This window comes from Cryptomeria japonica, chromosome 1, assembly GCF_030272615.1.
Source record: "Cryptomeria japonica chromosome 1, Sugi_1.0, whole genome shotgun sequence".
Classification (NCBI taxonomy): Eukaryota; Viridiplantae; Streptophyta; class Pinopsida; order Cupressales; family Cupressaceae; genus Cryptomeria; species Cryptomeria japonica.
In genome coordinates, this window is record NC_081405.1 from 517,461,315 (window position 1) to 517,482,406 (window position 21,092).

Consider the following 21,092-nt stretch of genomic DNA (forward strand, 5'->3'; position numbering starts at 1 on the left):
ATAACCGATGAGTCTAGGATCTTTGGTTCGTCCATAAAGAATACCAAAGTCTAAAATGCCCTTGACATAGCGTGGGATCCGCCTCGCTATAGCCCAATGATATGATGTAGGAGCTGTCATGAAGCGGTATATGTAACTCATTGCATAGCTCAGATCGGGTCTAGTGGCGGTGAGATATATTAAACTACCCACTAGTTACCTCGAATCGGATTCATTCTCAACTAGAGAACCAAATTTGGCTAACAACTTCAAGCCTTTCTCCATAGGTGTAGTCCTACAATCGGAACTTGTCGAGCAAAGCCCTAGCATATTTGAATTGAAAATGAAGATGCCATGAGACTGCTGCCAAACCTTAACACCTAGGCAATAGTGCAGAAGCCCAAGGTCGGTCATGTCAAAAGACTTGCATAAATTCTGCTTGATTCCCTGAATCAAAGATGCCGAGCTGCCAATGATGATCAAATCATCCACATAGATAACCAGAAGGATGATATCACTGCCAGTAATCTTGACATACAAATTTCAGTCAGAAAGACTCCTCTGGAAACCTTGATATGTGAGGTACTTATCAATCTTCATGTACAATGCCCGAGGAGCCTGTTTCAGGCAATATAGTGCTTTCACCAGTTTCAATACCTGGTTTTCTTTTCCGGCAAACTTGAATCCAAGAGGTTGCGTCATGTAGACTTCTTCCTGAAGCTCACCATTTAGGAAGGCACTCTTAACGTCCATTTGATGGACCTTCCAACCACACTGAGCTGCCATGGCTAGGATTAATCTGATGGTGCTCATCTTTGTTGTTGGAGCAAAAGTCTCCTCATAATTAATTCCTTCACGCTGAGAGAAGCCTTTGGCAACGAGACGAACCTTGTACTTATCCAAAGTACCATCAGCCTTGTACTTAACTTTATAGACCCATTTGCATACAATGGGTTTCTTCCCTGGAGGAAGATTGGACAGAACCCAAGTGTTATTTTTCAACAAGCTATGGTGCTCAATTGCCATAGCTTGTTCCCACTCAGGTATCCCTTTTTGCCTCTATGTATGTTTGAGGTTCATAGACACTACGAATGTTGGCCATGAGAGCAAAATTGACATAATCAGGCTGCTTGCTCTTCTTCCAAGCAGTTCTACCCTCAATGAGCTCATCATCATGAAGATCAGCAAGAGTCTTAGCCCACCATTTAGGCTGGAGAGTGGAAGTGCCAACGTCACATGCAGGAGGTGCAACAGAATTAGGTTCATCAAATAGAAGATCAGATGAATCTTGAGGAAAATCAGGTGGAGCAACTACGTGTCTAGGGGACCCTGCAGGAGAAGGAACTGGTGTAGGTGCAGGAACTGGAACAACTGGAGCCCTCCCATCAAGTGGACCTAATAGGAAGACGGACACCCAAATCGTGAGCCTTGAAAGGCTGATCCTTTGAATCCACAACTAAAGGAGAGAGCTGAAATGGCCCTTGTGCCTCATCAAAAACCACATCACAACTGAAGATGAGACAACTTGTCTTGATGTCAATCAGTTGATAGGCTTTGTGATTATCACTGTAGCCGGTAAGCATGAGTTTTTGGCTCTTGGCATCCAACTTGGTGCGTTTTGCATCAAGGATCCAAACAAAAGCAGTGGAGCCAAAAACTTTGAGATGATTGATTTTGGGCTTGCGGCCTGACCAAGCCTCTTCCGGAGTCCTCTTCTTCACAGCCACGGTAGGAAAATGATTCAAAAGATAGACGGCAGTGTTAATTGCTTCAGCCCAAAACTTCTTTGGAACACTATTGTGTTCGAGCATAAACCAGGCCATTTCGGTAATCAAGCAATTTCTCCACTCAACAACACCATTTTGTTGAGGGGTGTAGGGTGTAGTGAGTTGGTGCTTGATGCCATGTTGTTCACGGAAAATAAAGAGAAAGCAAAAGAACAAAATTCTCCCCCATTACCAGACCGAAGAGTTACAATATGATTACACCACTCTCTTTCTACTAATGCTTTAAACTTTTAAAAAACAACAAACACCTCAAAAATCTGATGAAGGAAATGCACCCACATTTTTCTACTAAAATCACCAACAAAAAGTAGAAAATACCTGGACCCAGTTACAGAAGGAGTAGCCATAGGTCCACAGATATCAACATGGACCAGTTGCAGTACCTTAGAGGCTCTCCAAGAGTCGCCATCTGAAAACGGAGTCCAATACTGCTTACCAACCTGACATGCTCCACAAACTCCGAGGTTCTGGGTCTGGATCTCTAGCAATCCGATAACAAGATCTTCGCGAACAAGCTGAGAAATATAGTGCACATTTAAGTGCCCATAACGTTGATGCCAGAGTGTACTAACAAAGGAGCGCTTGGCTGACATAGCAAGCTCTTGAGAATCACCTGAGTCAATTAGTCTGAAAAGACCACGATCCTCAAGACCTACGGCAATTGTAGACTAAGTCTCCCGATCAATGATGCAGCATTGATGTGAATTGAATGGCACGTCGAGCCAAGGAGAATGTCTCAGAATTTGACTGACAGAGAGAAGGTTGAGTTCCACTCCTAGAACATAGTACACATCGAGGAAAATCAATTTCCTTCCTCCAGACTGAATTTGCACATTGCCCTTTCCGGCAACAATGTACTCTTCCCTTCCTCCAAAAACAACTGAACCTAAGTAAGGCTAAAAATCAATGAACCCATCTCGACAATGAGTGAAGTGGCGAGAGGCACCTAAATCAATATACCAGGCAGAGGATTTGACATGGTCTGCAGGTCTTTTAGACATGAAGGCGTAAAAGGCAGACTCGCTCTACTCAATGTCCTCTACTACATTTGCTTTCGACTGAGAACCACTTTGCTTGGCCTGTGCAGCTAAGCGTTTACGGCACTCAAGTTTCATATGACCAAACTTATGACAATAGTTGCATTGAACACTTTTCTTCTTTGAGCCTTCTGATGACGGAGTAGAGGGTTGCTGCTAAGAAGACTAAGAAGACAGAAATTTGCCTTTATCTTTATGAAAGGATTTGAATGCGAATGCTTGCTTTGTGGAGGATGAGCCGATACTGTTGTCGAACTGCTACTTCCACCAATCCTGCTGCAAAAGTTTGGTGCATAGATCGAGAAACTTCAAATCAACACTAGTGGAGGTGATGTTGAGAGTCTAGACAAAATGCTCAATAAGCCTTCGAAAGACACTCCAAGGTGATGACCACCATGTCTTCTACCTCCATCTTTCGCCTGATTGCTTCTAACTGGTCACGGATATCCTTAATCTGATTAAGGTGATCCTGAAGAGATTTCCTCTCATCCATGACAATAGAGAAGAGCATGTTCTTCAGTAAGAACACTCTACTCTTATCAGACGTCTCATGCAGCATCTTTAGGTGCTCCAATATCTCGACAGATCTTTTGTCGGATGGAATATGAGGGAGTTGATCATCAGTCACTGACAACTTGAAGAACATGACAGCTTCACGGTTCTACTCATCAAACTTTGTCTGGTTAGGAGCTGCTGCAAAGGTACGTGCTTCCTTTTCCGAGGACGGGCTGGTCTATGACGTGAAACTTGAAAATCATGAGCATCCACTATTTCCAGGTGTTGTAGTTTCTGCCATTGAACTTCTGACTTCCCTCAAGTAAAATATTTGTCAAAGATGCCATCAAGAAAAACTGAGGTCAAAGCTGATTAACCGAATGATGGCACGAATACCGAGGCAAGAATATGTCAACGCGTGAATCACGTAAATACAACGCGTCATGACCAAAACGGAGGCAAAAATCAGAAACAGATTTCAAGGCGAAAAGATGAAGTTTTCGAGCACGGATCCCAATGTATGGATTTCGGATGATCCAAAAAAATCTGCAAACAACCCAAAAGAGTTTTCGAAAAACCTACAAAAACCCAAATAATAGAGTTCTAAGAACGGTTTTATGAAAAACCCTAGCCGCAAAAAATACAGAGGGTTCGCAAAAAAACTTTAGACGGCTGAAACAGGAGCTCGAAATGCACGAAACCCTAGTGGACAGATGCTAACGAAATTAAGCAGACGAATCGTGTTCTGAAAATCGCAAAAAAAATAAGAGAAAAACACGAGAACTCCTTCGATGCGGGCAAAGTTGTGCAAAAGAGATGAAGACGAAATCACGCAGAAGAGAAAAATGCCCGCCAAAAAAGAACGCAGAGATCTTGTCGTCAAGCGTAGGAAAATCACGTCCAAATGCAAGCTGAAAGACACTCATGATCGTTGCAAAGCCGCCGGAAAAAATTACAACGGACGCGTGCAAGCCATTAAAGAAGTATAGGCGGCGCAATTTCGCAGGGCAAAAGACATAGCACAGGCAGAATTACGGACACGAAAAAAATGAAATTGCATGTTGGAAAAGATCGTAAGAAGAAACAGGTTACCAAACAAAAATCGCAAGCAGAAACTTCAACCCACGAAAAGCAAGTCACGAAAATCAGAGGTCACGATTTCCACACGAACATAGACTGCAAATGACGGAAAACCCTAGACGGGTTTTTGAAAACTAAAAAAAAAAAAAAAAAACTAGAACAATTTCGAAAAAAATTCACTAATTATAAAATTAAGATAACAAAAATTTTTGAAAAAAATCTTCTATGCTCTGATACCATATTACACAGGTAATTTGGTAAAATAATGAATGAATAAAGAATAATCGAGAGATAATTAAATAGAGATACAAAGGATCGATGTTTCTATTTAAGAAACAACCGATAACAGAAATAAGTTAGAAACTCCTATTAACAATATCACACAATAATGACCATTAAACTAAAATAGCAAGATATTATTCTAATAGGTTGGTATAGTTATACTTATTTCCACGTTTGATTCAGCTGGACTAATTCTGTTTCGATACAGATAATCAAATTTAGTTCGGCCAACAGACTCAAGTTCAGCAACAAGTATAAAATCAGCTATTATGATTTCACTTTCTTTTATTTTAACAAAACATGGTCATATTGTGTGTGGTTTAATACTTAAAAGGGTCTTTAAAAAAATCCTGGTGATGTAATCCTCTAGCAACTAATGTTAACTAATGTTACATCAATAAAGCATTTCACATTAAACATCATTTTGTTGTATATTGTTGGAAAGCTCTTGTAATGTGCATTGCATCAGTAAAGAGAATAAAGCTGACAAAAGTTTTGAACCATAACAATTTTTGCAAATGACCGAAAATTCTAGTAAGAATAAAGTTTTAATGCAGCTGGCTTTTTATTTTGAGAGCACCCTAAAAAAATTTAGTACTTTAGTTATTTATTGCAATTACAACAAACTTATAGCTTAGCATTGATAAAATAAATGAAACATTTTTTCAACTTCTTAGGGCATTAATTTGAATGGATCACTACTTCCAAAACATTGGAATGAAATTTTTCTCACCCCTTTCAGTTGCATTTATTATAATTGTCGGAATGGTTTCAAAAAGGAAACATTCAAAAAGGCTCACTTCAATTGTCTACTGCTTTAGGCCATCTAACAAATAAATTTTTAGGTGACACTTAAAATAGACAAAAAGAACTAAGCAAATTGACACTCTTAATTTAACAAGCTACTCACCAGATGTCTAGCAGATAAGTTTTTTTGCAATGCCTTTATATCAGCTTGGAATCCTGAAGATGCAAGTACACATTTATCTGCACTGTAATAAGGGATGTGATAAACATTATTTTAAGGATTTTAATCACCATAAAGCACACCAAAGGCACTTAGTAACATATCAGAGAATTCATTTAATTTGTATAACAATTCATACATAAAATTAGCTTATTATCGGCACCCACCAAATAAATATAGTTTGAGGCTTATATTCACTTTTACTGTATTTTGGCTAAATAGATTATGGAAGGCAGAAATATATTTTACTTGGTTCTGTTAAATAACTCCAGTTTTGTATGACAACAATATGCTTGAAGAGATTTAGCCTTACAAATAGCTCGGCATTGACTTCAACTGCTATTCACATTGGAATGATAGTGTGGATAAGAGAATCATTTCTAGCTGGAAGGCTTATTATGGTCTTGAAAATGCATGTATAAATGCTAAGCTATGGGAATAGGATGGTAGTGTGGATAAGAGAATCATTTCTAGCTGGAAAGCTTATTACCGTATTGAAAATGCAAGAACAAATGTTAAGGTATGGGAATAGGATGAGAAATGTCTCTTTTCAACACTTTGGTCATTCCTTACCCCATATGGTGTTGAAGGTTGACAAAGCAGCATCTCTGATGAGACTTGAAATAAAATTGAGAAAATCTCAGAGCATCTTAAAACTTACAACTTGAAATAAAATGTAGAATCTCAAAAGCCATTTGAACTGGAGTGACCATGTACTTTAGCCAATCATTTATAGCCGTAAAGCTTACCATGTCTTGCAAACACACGAAGAAATCCTGAGCTATGGAACTGGGATTTCAAAAAGTTCTCTTCAACCTTTTAATCATTTCCAGATATTCTATATAGTTAAGTTGTATCCTGCAGCATCTCTCATGGCCCTTGGAACAAATTTGGGTATATTTAAGATACATTACTTCATAATATATTCTTTTGGTCAAAGTGTTTTGTACATTGGTGGAATCTGAAACTATAATCGACACCTAGAAAATAAAAACAAGGTGCTCAACTTAGGTGGCACCAGATGCCCTCTAACATGCCTAATAGCCACAATAGACTAAACACTGGTGAGCTTTTGAAACTGAACCTTAGCCTAGATATTGGACTATTGAAGATAACAATTAAATCAAACCATGTTGATAAAATCAAATTCTATATCCATACGAAATTCAAAGAAAAAAATTAAACAACAATGGACTAGTTAATAAGAGGAAGCTAAAGTATTAAGAAGAATTTTATCAATCCTCGTTTAACTAATTAAAACTACTTCTCCAACATTTTGAAAACAAATGAATATTGCTAAAATAAGGACCAATGCTCATGACCAACATGGTGAAACTGGTCATTGCAGTGATCAAAAAACACCTTGGGATGAGCAAATTTGTAAAATTTGCAAATCAAGCAAAATTGAAGACAAACACCATTTCTTTCAAATTTGCCCTACCCTTAATACATGTGAAGCAATCTCATCCAGTTTCATAATGCAACTAATATTCAAGAACTTCTAGCTTACAAGAATCAAAACAACTTGGGTACCTTCACTTCCATCATGTTCAAATATAGAATTGATACTAAGAAGAATTTCTAGTCTCAATTCTACTTTACCCATATGCATATAAATGGTTTAAACTTTATCTTACAGTTCTTTTCATTTGTGGGGAATTCTAGCCACATGTCATGGCACACAGGAACAATATGAATTATTACAAATTGCAATATTGACAACAATTACAAGGATGAGAATTTCACCTGTAAAGTGTTACACAAAATGTTTGAATGAAGGAATGGAAATAATAAGTACAGCTCAAAAATGATAAATTGAAAAACAACATCCAAAGACATGTTAAATTGCATAGCTATATGATGCATTCTAATAGGTTCTACAAATCAATCTGGTCTAAAAACTGGTGACATCTGTCATCATCATCATAATTTTAACAACCAAATTCCAGTTAAATCATAGGAATGTGACATTCACATACACAACATTAGAACAACCGGAGGGAACATTTTTAAGGTGTAAGGAAATATAAAGGGCCCCACTTGAAAAGTCCTGCTTTTGCAATTAAACCTTAAGAGAAGGTACTATGTTGTAGATAAAGTGCCCATGAAGTTTTCGTGTTAAATGTATTATCCCTTTAAAAACACCAAAGAGTGTTTACTCGTGTACTTGAACTACAATTTATATTACAAACAACAAAAACAGAATGTGGAAATAGCAGTCTAATTCCTACAATGATGTTGCTACGGAATGTAGACAAAATCAAATAGATAGGTTAACAAAGGGAAGCCTATAGGTTGCTACAAGTGTATAAAAGTTTAATTTCTCAAAGCCAGCCAAAAACACAACTAATTGTAGGAATGGTAATAGTCACTCAATTTCATAAAATCTTGAATTGCATGATGATAAAGGAAATCTCTCCACTCCTCGTTCCCTTGACTTACTCTATACTTTTCAATCACTCTTGAGACATGGGGATTAGAAAATAACAAATGTATTGTGTCAATTGGCGGCCACTTATCTAAGCTAGTGTAATTGATGGGATGAATGTGATATCAGTACTGGAACCTTGAGGAAGCAAAGCTGAATAAGTGCACATTATCAGGGATATGTCTAAAAACTTCAAGTTTGCAGGGTAATTTGATTTTGGCAATCCCAGCCCTTTTGACAAGTCCATAAGTTGGTGATGACTAATTTTCAACAGTAATTCCAATTGTTGCTAGCAGAAGATTTTACAGGTGAACAGGCTTGGTAAGTTCAAAACATGTGCATTCCAAACAATCATCCTTAATTCATTAAAGTATGTAATTTTACTTGAAAGGGATTCTTTGGGAAGCTCCCAACAGATCGGACATGGAAAGATCAGATATTTGTATAAGCAGAACAGAAGAACAAGGATCCAAGCTATTAAAGGTGAAAACATCGTACTGATAATTCTGGCCATTTCTAAGCTCCAAAGCAAGGAGTCAAGGACTTCTCTTGTAGTGGATTTTATTCAACCTTCTGAGAGCTTTCTCCATGTAGATCGATGTTTATATTTGGTAAAATGTGTTGTCCTGTATATGCCTTCTGATTCTTTTCCCGTTTTTTGCTGCACCATGGAAGTATTGGTAATTGATGCACATCTAAATCAGATTTTTCTATTTAAATTCCAGTAGTAAAGCACTAGAATCAACACTGTGATGAGACGATGCATGTATTATGAAATAAAGCAGTCATGGATTGTTCACTTATAGATCAAATTCCAAATCAAAGCTTGTTCTTCGCTTTTAGGGAGAATGGCCAAAGCTTATGCCTTTAACCAAGTAAAAGACGATAGCGCTGATTCATCCAATGAGGGAAAAGATGGTATGGAAAAGCTCAACAATTGATTTATGCAACTTCAAGTCTACTTCAGCATACACAGTTTAAATCATGGTAGCAAAAATCTCTCTTAGGAATAACTCAGCAAACCAAAAGATAAAGATTTCTTCAAAAAGCCAAGGATCCAAAAACAAAAAAACAATGAGAAAAAACTGCTGTTTTTTATACTAATAATTTGAAGCAATTTAATTGCATAGTGATAGAGAGATGAAGAGAAACGAGAGTTTACACCATGAATTTTGGAATATAGTTTTTTTATCATAATTATTAAATCACCATTATATTGCACAATGCATAGTTCATTACTGTGTTAGCTCGGGTTTGGTACATTGCTAAAGGGCTCCAATAGTTTGTCCGATTGCAATGTCTAAGAAGAAATGCTTAAAGTTCATTGTGCTTCTAGTTTTCTCACTAGCAGTTTTCTGTTAATGATGTTCTAACATCTAGCAACACCACTCCACTGGTTAGTTGAGTTCCTTGTGCAGGTTTCTCTTAGTGTTGCAAGGGTTTGTGTCTTCGAACTCATTCCTAAGGTGCATAAGGAACCTCTTACTACAAGGCCCATCTTCTCATATTGCAGTTTTATAGTAGAGCCAACCTTTAAATGGCTGCATCACACTCTGCTACCCAATTTGCTTATCAAAAAAATCACCTCATGGATTATTTGACTTTGATCTAGGATGTTCATGATCTTCAATTTTCTACAGATATTCTCCTCTATGCGGTCAATCCCCATGGGGGTCTTCACCCCAAGATGGCATTCTATGTGGAGCACTTTCTCGTGATGCAAGATGGACTCATTGTCCGTCCCTCTTACATTTCACGCCATTGGTCTCATTCCCTCCGGATCCCCCTTGGTTCTTTCAGAGTGGGGTTCCATCAGCTCCAGGTTGAGGCTGATCACCAGTTGGACAGGATTGAGAGTGTTTGCCAGCTTTGCGACACCGGTGAGATCGAAACGGAGGAGCACTTTATCTTCCGATGTCCTATTTACTACGAGATCAAAGGGAGGTTCTACTACCTTTTTAGAGAGACTAAGACTCTCTCCACTTTCTTTAGGTTCATTGACCAGAGATGCCTTCCTCTCTGCTAACAGGAGACTCTTAGACTCTGAGAGCATTCGCTGCAAAGCCCCCCGTGTCCTCCATCTTGCCAGCTCATCACCTCCTTCTTCTCCAGATCACTCCCCCAAAGGCAGTTGGTTACTTCCCCCAGTCACTCCAAATCGGTGAAGCCCCGCAGAGGGACCATACATCGGTCCTCTTCCTCCTGTCAGACTCGGACCACTCAGAGGCATAGCCCTGCGGCTTATCCCTCAGTCTTGAGGTTTTTCTCCTATGCTACGGCCACATAGGGTTTGCTTGGCTGGTCTTTGGCCTCGGTGTTGTGGCTGTTTAGTTTTTGTTTTGTCTCTTGCAGGCACCGTTTGGTGCCCTTGCTGGCGACTGCCCTCCTTGTTTGTAACCTCCAGTCCCTTCGACCCGTTTGTGGTCACTTGTTGGACATTAATAAATTTATCTTATCTTATCTTATCTACCTTCAACCTGATCAACCTATACACCATCGTTCCTAATGATGCTGGATTGACTCCGCTCAGGTTTTATTGTCAAGATGTCTTCTCTCCTGCAAGATGTAGCTTCATTGTTGGTCTGGCAGAACTACTTCTTACATGTATAACATCTGGAATTTAAAAGCAGATTCTTCTGACAACACCATAATACAGCCATAGGCAGCAATTTTGCTGTCATCTATGAATGCTTATTTTTGTGATCTCAAGAAAATCAAATTGCTGAATCTCTTTCCTTAGACCATCTCTTTATTTCAATGGTTTATAGACGATATTGTAGGAATATGAAATGACACTTAATCTGTTCCACAAATAGCTTTTGATGCAAAGGTTTTTCATGCACTAAGTGCTTTCATAAACCCATGAATGCTTATCAGTATATATATATGTGTTGGTGATGAATCTTCTATAAGAACTGTTATAAGTAGAATAATGAAATAATATGTTTCTCCTAATCATGAAAGTGCATCTCCCACACATAAAATTGACCTTGTCATAATTAATGATACATGAGTACAAACAATGCCAACACTGACCTAATCATCGTATATTTTTTAAAATCTATTTTATATTTTTGAGTTAAAATTATATTAAAATAGTAGAAGAAATTTATAAACCAATTAACCTTATGTTTGGTAAGCCTATATATAAATAAATATCTAGTTAAGATTCTCCTCTCAATCTATAACTATATGATGTGATTTACATCTATAAATCTACTCAAATCTTAAACATTTTGAGACCCATTTTATATTTTTATGATTCACATATATAAATCTAGTTAAACCTAAAACATTTTGAAACCCATTTTATATTTTTGAATTAAAATTATCTTCACATAATAGAAGAAATGTATAAACCAATTAACATAGCACCTAAAAGCAAAGAAATATCTGAGTAAAATTGCCCTCCCTCTCAACCTACATCATATGATGTGCTTCACATATATAAATCTACTCAAATCTAAAAACGTTTTGAAAATTTTGAATTAGAAATCATTTTCAAATAATAGAAAAAATTTATAAGTGCAAATAAATGTCCTCTCAATCTATAACAATATCTATAAACTCTAATTATTCTCCTTTAAGTACTTATATTGTTAGATACAAATTGCTTATGACTTAATGCATAATTAATGTATTAAAATACCAAAACATAGCAACTAATCATGAAAGTGTATCTCCCACACATAAAATTGACCTTATATGAATATCAAAATAAAAAATGAATATATGAATATAAATTAAAAAATATAATATCTATAAACTATAAAAAATGAATATATAAACACATATACTATCATAAAATGTATAAAAATATGAATAAATAATCATAACTCGACTTTATATCAAAATATACCATTGTTAATACAACAATTATAAATAATCATAACTCAACTTTATATCAAAACATACCATTGTTAATACACAATTATATTAAAACCATATAGGAGAAACATATTATTTCATTATCCTACTTCTACCAGTTCTTATAGAAGATTCATGACTATTTCTCAGTTTGTGGCACAGGGGCTCAGCGTGTTTTGTTTTCTTTATAGAAATAGTTTTTCCAGCTTTATCTCTAACATCAATGATGTTATTTCAAAAACATCACTTACAAGTTTAGAGAATCCGACGCTTTCATTTCCCCAATATTTGTCCTCCTTCCTTGTTATATGTCTAGAAATAAGATTTACTTGAGCTTGACCAATATCATGGAGATTTACCAAACTATATTTACAAATCTAATGTTTATGATTGATGCATCACAAAACTTGTTCAAATAAATTAACGTCTACCTTGGTGTATATGGAGTAACATAAGGGTGAAGGTTTTGAGGAAAGAATTGAAGATCGGTACCAGTTTCCATGTGGTTTCAATATCACTTTTGGGCAATTACTTCTGAGTTTCCCAAAAATGTAAATGCATGAATGTATAAATTATTCTCATTTACTATCACTTGCGTTGGTGCATTTTTAGACTGGATAGCCACTTCCTAGTATTTTTCACCGTTGAATATCCTTTTGTTGAAACGTCAACACAAATTAAGCTCTTCTCGGAGATCGAATGCTTATCAGTATATATATATATATACATATATATATATCCTTGCTGTTTTTGTCCTTGATGTCTTTGTTATTTTGTGGTTTTTTTTTGTTATTTTTGTTGTTTTTTTTGTGTAACTAGGATAGGAAAATAAAAGGATTCGGATTGCCTTAAGGCATCATCCGAATCCTTATAGGGCTGGGCCCTTCTTCATTAGGAGGCGTGTAAATAGGGCTGGGCCCTATCTCCATCTAATGTATTTATGTAGAAGGGCACATAGGGCTGGGCCCCATCTATGTGCACAAATCAGGATAGGGCTGGGCCCTTTCTCTTCCACATGCCAAGCAAGGTCAAACGTGCGACATTGTAGCATCTACCTTAGCGCCCAGGATAGGGCTGAACCTAAATAAATCATGGAGTGAGATATAGGGCCGACCCTATCTTGCACATATAACGTGGGAAAAGTACAAAGACTTTAGCGCCAAAAGGTGCCTTATTGGGCCGACCCAATAAGGCACCAATCCTCATATATAAAAGCTACATAGAATGCATCTTGATACAATTATCATATATGCGAATCAGATCTGCAATAACAGTGTGAAATATATTTGCTCTCCTTTGGTGTGAAGATACCTGATCTATGGATGCGACTCTGCTCTGATTGATGCGAACTTAAGTCTATTGTTCATGCTGAAGAAGGCACGGTTATGCTGATTACAAAAGGGTCATTAGAAGCTGAAGATGTCTGCACATGTATTCAGCCTGAGATAAGTGTTGTAAGGCTGCAATTTTATTCATAATGAATAATCAGATCTGAGGATCTGTTGTTGCTAGCTTTTTCCTCCAAGAGGGAGGTTTTGTGTTGTGTGCTCTTTCTATTTGTGTGCTTTGATTCTTGTGACTCTGCATTATTATTTCCTGCTCATTATTGTTAATCTGATCACGAAAACTAACAATTTTGCTCTTGTATTTTCTTATTTTAATTTGTTGTTTTATTTATTTTCTCTTTATTTTGATTGTTTCTCTTGTGTTTAGTTTGTTCTTTTGACTTGCTTCCCTCCTAGATCGGTGTGCCTCCTCCCTCCCTCTTTTTTAGCAACCTTGGTCTGCTACTTGATCATCATGTCATCTCTGTATGCTCTCTAGCTTTTTTCATCCTGATAATGGATCACGAAGTGTCATCCGAAACATTGATGCAAAAATTTATAAAATTGAATCCGGAAACAGCTGAATTAGAAGTAATCCTTTCTATTTGGATTATACTTCATACTATGTAGCTAATTCAAAGTTTGCTGGATTTTATCCTAGAAATAGAAATCTGACAAACATTAAAAAACCCTCCAATTAATTTGAAATCACCATTAAAGTACAAGATCATATGGTTTATGACTAGAAAATATTAGAGTTTGCAGCAGGCATCTGTTGTTTACCGGGTGGCTAGGCATCAAGGGTTTTACAAAACTTCAAACTGCAGCAGCATCAACATCACATCTACAGAACATTTGAAAACCAGCCATCCACAACACAGGGACACTGACTATACTCTTGAGTCTTGACTACATGTCATGAGCCCACTTCCGGTCAAGGTATCAGATCATTCTTTGTTTTGCACCAAAACACATAAACAACAAACATCCCAGGTCATTTATCTGCTCCCATCCAACAATTTTAAACTGTTTGTTGTTCGCATGTTAGAAAGGAGCAGCCTTAACTTGGAGCTTTTGCAAAGATGCTAAAAAGGTCAATGTTTGGCAGCCCACTATATTTAGGCCCAGGTTAAGGTTTCTGCAAAAGCTTGTTCCAGGTGAGACAAATTTGGCGAAGGCAGAAACACTATTTAGCAAAATGGCCGGACAAATTGTTTTGCTAAAACAGACTTTTTTTCTTCAGAATATGCTAACAATGAAGCAGGTAGTTGTATCCTTTGAGCACAGGAGCATTCACTGTGTGTAAAGATGGACATTGTATCTCAATTTTATAGATGAATGGATCACAGCAGGACTAACATTTGATTGAGTTTTAATCCTTTTAAATTTATTCAATTTTTTTTGTTATATTTATAATTCAAATAAAAAAGAAATTTTATATTTTGTATTTTTCAAATTTGCAATTTTATACTGTTACTTTTTTCCAAATTTTATCTTGCTGAACTCAAAAGCAAACACAAACCTTGTCACCTAGTTATCAAGAATATTTTGAATTGACCGAAACAAAATCTCTAAAACTGTGTCTTGATTTAGAGGTGGGGTTAGGCAGTTCATTAAAACCATAGGCAAATGATATGAATGGAAGATGGACAATACTTTAATTTTTTTATCCTCAAGGCTAAGATTTCCTCTCTTGAACATTGGAGTTCTGAAGCAAAATAGTTTATACCGACAGATGAATATGATAGTAAATAAAAATCATCCTAAGACCACTAAAAAACAACTGCAAAGTACCTTGAACAATTCTGTATGAAAGAAAAGTATTTCATATTGATATTGTGCATGATATGCATTTGACAAAAATAGAACTCGTCATCTTCCTATTTGCTCAAAAATCTTGTGTTCTTTCTCATGATGAGCTATTTTGTTATAGTTTGTGCTGCCAACCCAATTTTGAAATCCTAAGACTAAGGCATGATTCTATTGTTCATATATTTAGAAACGTCTCTTATACAGCCACCGGAAACTTTAAATTTGAAAGGGTATCCAGGGTTTTAAGTTTTAACTCATTCTGAGTTCAACATTTCTCATTTTATCTGATACAGATTTAATTCATGGTTGGCACTCTTCTCCAAAATTGCAGTTCCTATTATTCTGCGTAGATGTACTATTTTCTCAGAAAAAAAATGTGCAAATGTATCTATAATTAAGTGTGTAAAAAAACAGCATAAACCACTTCACAATCCTCACATTAAACAATACTGGCTGAGAATGGTAATTCAACATGATATAAACTGTGTATAGACCAATAACAAGGCAATGGAGCAACAGTTCTAAAGAACTGTTTGCCTCAGCCCTCAAACCGAAAAAAAAATATATATTCAAACTAAATTTTCCCTAAAAAATGGTACCTAACATACTGGCCTCCTTACGAGTAAAACAGAATCCTGTAATAAAGTGCAAGCTACTGCCTCTCGAGAGCAGCACACTACCCAGACAAAATATGAGTGGCACACATTCAAGAAGTGGACCTACATTCTAAGAGTGCTAGGAGTGCTGACCAGATAGCAAAAAAGTATGGCAGGATAGAATAGCTAACCAGGAGCTCTAAGGGATGCTCTAACAACTAAAAATAACATATCTAAAGCTAAAACTAGGAACTGTTACAAGATTTAAGATCCATGTTCACTTCATATATAATATCTGAAATATAATATACATCATCTAATATACATTATTAATAAAAGTTATTAAAACTATTACAGAAGTTGAACACAATAGCAGTCGAAGACTTTATAGTTATAGGAGAGTGCCTGTTTGTAACTTAAATAGGTGTCAAACCGATCACCAACAGACCACAAGATAAAACCATCTAATCTCAATAACAGGATAAAACATCTCTATCTGAGCCTTATTGTGTAGAATATAACAAGATAATCTATCCAAAATGAATTCATGTAATCTAGAACACAAAGAATGACTCAAATGTAACCATTTTGCTTCTCTTGAAAGACTGTCTAGGTATTGACCATGTTAAGGAGCCATGCCAACCAATGTGCTGCTGTTCACAGTTTGAGCTCAGCCCTTAACGATGGAGTCGCAGAAGCCACATCTGGACCAAACTGGATGGAAATCCTAGGTAAATTACCAGTATAGAAACCAAGCTATCTAAACTTGATGGTGCATTGGCATCTATAAAAGTTGCAACCATGGTGGCCTTTTTTGGTATTTTTATTTGGTAAATCATGTTTATACTGAAAAAATAAAGGAATTGAAGGGAGAAACTGAAAATAGTAAAACATCAGTTATATATATATATATATATATATATATCATGTTTCATACTGGTAGCCTTTTTCAGTATTTTTATTTGGTAAATCATGTTTATCTGAAAAAATAAAGGAATTGAAGGGATACATTGAAGGTCTTGTAGTTTCAAAGGCTTTAATTTGGTCTTGATGGCAGGGACTCTACCCCTCAACCCCACCCTATATTGTGACAACGAGTGCACCAAGGGTGCTGGCCCAAAAACCCTTGCTCTAATTTTAAAACACAAAAAAATAAAAAATTAATTTAGGCCATGCTAGATGGAAAAGCAACATTTTTTATCTTTCAACATTTTCCCAATTAAATTTCTAGTAAATAAATTACATTGAAACTTTTAATTTGCTAAGTCAAACCATACCCTAAGCAATCCTCCTAAGGTTGTAGTAGCATTTGCAAACTTGTTTGAGATACAAGCACTTAACTCCATATAGAGCTATCAATGCTAGGCTAAGGGATACAAGCTCCTTTCTACCATAGTTCATGACTCCATATTGTAATTTTTTTTTTTCATGCCATGTAAATCATAATCCATGATTTTTGTACACCTAAATCACTTACTATTTACAATATATTTAAAAATGTTGTTCTTTTATCTATGTTCCATAAAGTTTAGGTTAAGGGGACATGGGGATGAATCCTGAGGAAGGGAGGACCAAGGGCCAAGATTTGAGGATGGCAAGGTGGTGGCAAGTGGAGGTTTTGAGGCTGAGCCCCCTATGAGTTTGAGGAGCAACACCCCTTTTGGGGCTCTATGGGCAATGCCCCTCGTGGGAGTTTGGGGGAGAGCCCCCAATGAGGTTGAGGGCAACACCCCTCACAGGGCCCCACCATTGAGCAAAAATTAAGGCCTTCAAACCCACACAAACCTTCATCGCACACGCAATTTCCACAATTAAACCACTTCGTTGTTTTGCAACACCAAGTACCTACTAATTTATACAAACTTTGTGAGTGCTTACAATTTGAGTGGGGCCCATAGACCATTAGTGTTAGGATTTATGGCACACTGATCAAAAATACTTCTTGATTTTCTAAAAATAATGACTTTTTCATTTATCTATCATTGGGGACACCTAAAAGTCCCAAGGACAATCAAGAGACTCCTAGGAGTCCCCTAGATGTCTTAGGTGTTGGAAGGTCAGTGCTTTCATCCCCTTGGTTGTTCAATGCTTCCCTTGAGGATTTTCGATAAGGCTTAACCGCCTCCCATGGTTTGTTTATCTCTAGTGTTTGTATTGGGCATTAATAGGTCGATCTTTTGGAGCGACAGCAAACCTTAGGCCAACAAGTGGTATCAGAGCTCAAGAAACGTGTTTGAATCCCTCAATTGCGCTTGGGGGAGGGGGGGGGGATTGTTGGAAGGTTGGTGCCTTCGTCCTCTTGATTGTTCAACGCTAGCCTCGGGGATTCGCAACATTGCTTAACCGCCTCCCATGGTTTGTTTATTTCTAGTGATTGTATTGGGCATTAACAGGTCGATCTTTTGGTGCAATGGCAAACCTTGGGCCAACATTAGGGACCTCTTGGAGTCCCCAAACAAAGAGGACATCCCCAAAATAGCCCCAAGTATGGAGCACAAATTGTGGGACAGAAAGAGGACACCTCCCCCGTGTTGGACATTTTGTCATTGATGTTAAAGGATTACTCAAAGTAATGGAGATTGATTTGAGCTGCCTAGTTGTTTCCTTGAGCTGCTTGAACTCCTTGTCTTCCTGCTCGAACTGCTTACTTGTTTGGTTGAGGTGCTTGAGTGCCTAGTTGAGCTGGTTGATTGTGTGCTTCAGCTGCTTGGCTGTCCGCTTCACTTGCTTATGGGTCTACTTCACCTAGCTGCTTGTCTACTTCAGTTGACTCCTTGTCTACTTGTTTGTGCCAGGTGTCAAATCATTTGCCACATCATCCTTTGAAGGTTGACTCTTCCATATCAACCGATGAAAGGAAGCATATTTGTCTTATTCAATGGGCTGCGATGGTCTATTAAATAGTGTGTTGTATATGAATTGTGCATCATTTATTTGTGCCAGCAAATTGTTTGCGGACCTATCGAGTTTCCATTTTATTATAACAGGAAGAACTTAATAAGGTAAGAGTGGAGTTGTGGGTATTTAATATGCAACAGAAGCGCTTGTTTTTATAAAAAAGCGTGGAGCCTATTTTGAACTTTTATGTCAGCTGGGCAGTCATCATGGAGTTTTTGTGTTGGGTGGTTTTAGTGTCCAGCAGGCTGTAACGTCCATTGGAAATAAGGAAAGCGATTATTTATGACCACTGTGCCAACTGATATCTCTTTTTGAATCCGTTTGGTGCTAAATAGGGGGGTGCAGCTGTTTGTGCTATGGGGCTTTAAATGTTCAATTAAATAAAAACAGAACATGATGGTAATTGCAGTGCTGGCTTCCTGCTATATGTTAAGTGCACTATGAAAGTTTATATTGAGATATTGTGAGGTTCGAGTGTGGTTGGATGAGAGAAGTAATCACAGTAAGTTATAAAGAAAAAGTCTTTTAAGTTGCAGTCATTTTTTGAATACAAAAAATGGATTCGAGTGTTATTTCTATGAGAAGAGAACAGTGCGATTATTGGCGTGGACAAAAGTGAAGGCTGAAATCCTTTTGACAATACTGGTATTCATGGCTTCATATTGAATCGGGATTTTTGGAGTATTACTACTGAAAAGTCTGATCAAAAGTTGTACAGTGTGTCAACGCAGCTTCAACTTCAAGATATTGAGATTGGTAGACAGAATTTTGTTAAAATTAAAATCATAAAGCTAACAACTCAGATAATAGAATCTAAGACAGCAATAGAGAACAAGAAGACATCAAATTATCTTGGGAAAACCCTCCACCTGAGGGTGAAAAACCCAGCCACACCAAATGATAATTTTATTGAAGTCTCAAAATAAGTACGTATCTTTCTCACTTAGAAGGCAATCATTTTAACAATCATTGATAATGCTCAGATAGAAGATGACTATTAGAGAATCTTCATACAAAATAATGTAGAAGAAGATGCAATAGAACAAATCTGAGCACTCCAATGTTAACCGTTGAATATAAATGATCAACTCAGGAAATAATTGCAGATCCAAAGATACAGCAAAAAGACACTTAAAAGAATGTCGAACCTCACTTACATAACCCACGGCACATGAAAAATAACCTGCTTCAATAACCGATAGCCTCCTCAAGAAGAAAACGGAAGATAAGACAAAAGGACGGTATCAGTTACGCACCGTCATGCATTATGATCCGATGAAGTCCAATGAAGGGAAAGAAACGGATTGCCAGCTGAGTCAAAGTTGGTGACAGCATACAAGGTCTCCAATACATGAAGTATAAACAGCGACATATGTAAAATGAAACCAAAACATTTCCAGCTATAGAGTAAGCAAGCTGAATATAAATAAGAGCCCGAGAATATCATAAATATGACAAGTATGATATCAATTGAAGTTACCATCTTCAACACTCCCTCTTAACAAAGAAGATATCATTAAAAGATATTCGAGTCATGGAGTCTCTCAACATGACAAACAACAAAAAAAAATAATCACGGATTCTCTCAACGTGATAAACAAGGAACATAAAACAACGAAATTTAATCACGGATTCTCACAACGTGATAAGCATCATGGATTCACTCAACATGATGTTCACCATGGCTACTCCCATAGGTGAAATAACACAAGCCCTCATCACGGAGTCACTCAACGTGATGTTGTCATGGAGTCTCTCAACATGACATCCACCATGGCTACCCCCATAAGTGGAAAGAGCTTCAAGGGCTTTCACCTCAAATTTCTCCATCACAAAGAAAAATGCATTACAAGGGATTTCACCTCGAACTTCTCTCTCATAGAGAAGAACTCATTAACATATATATATAAAAGAAATCATTGAAGCTGAAATTCTCTCTCAGCAAGAGCAACATTCTCTACAATACCAAGGTTATCTCGAAAATAACAAAACTTCACTCTAGGAAGTGGCTTGGTAAGAATGTCTATTGTTTGCTCTTTTGTGCAAATGTATTTGAGTTCCACTACTTTCCTTTGAATCATATCTCTCAAGTAATGATATTTTATTTCCACAGGCTTGGTTCTATGATGAAAAACGGACTGAACCGAAAGCTTCACACAACTTTGGTTATCACAATGAATCACTCTAGGTTCCAAAGACTATCCAAACAATCCTGCAAGCAATTTACGAAGCCACGTGGCTTCTCTAGCTATACTTTGGGCCACACATGATTGCTTCCTGCTGCACCAGGAAATCATAGCTGAACCTAAGCTAAAACAACAACTGGAAGTGCTCTTCCTGTCAGGTACACATCCTACCCAATCTGAATCAGAAAAACCTTGCAATTTCAAACCTTCACAAAAAGAATATTTCAAACCATATCCCACTATACCACGCACATATCTCAGTAGATGTTTAGCTGCAACAAAATGAATCTGTCTAGGTTCACTCATAAACTGACTAGAGTGTTAACAGCATAACATATGTCAGGCCTTGTATT

The 21,092-nt window shown here is 37.0% G+C and overlaps 1 protein-coding gene across 2 annotated transcripts in view; it reads right to left on the bottom strand.

Annotated features, from left to right (window-relative positions):
• LOC131070319 (proteasome subunit beta type-1) overlaps positions 1 to 21,092 on the bottom strand; it is a 55,810-nt gene that overhangs the window by 23,796 nt on the left and 10,922 nt on the right. For both annotated transcript variants that reach the window (XM_058005831.2, XM_058005830.2), the window contains one exon: positions 5,571 to 5,652. In XM_058005831.2, the coding sequence (XP_057861814.1) occupies positions 5,571 to 5,652 (82 nt within the window). The remainder of the gene's footprint in view (positions 1 to 5,570; positions 5,653 to 21,092) is intronic.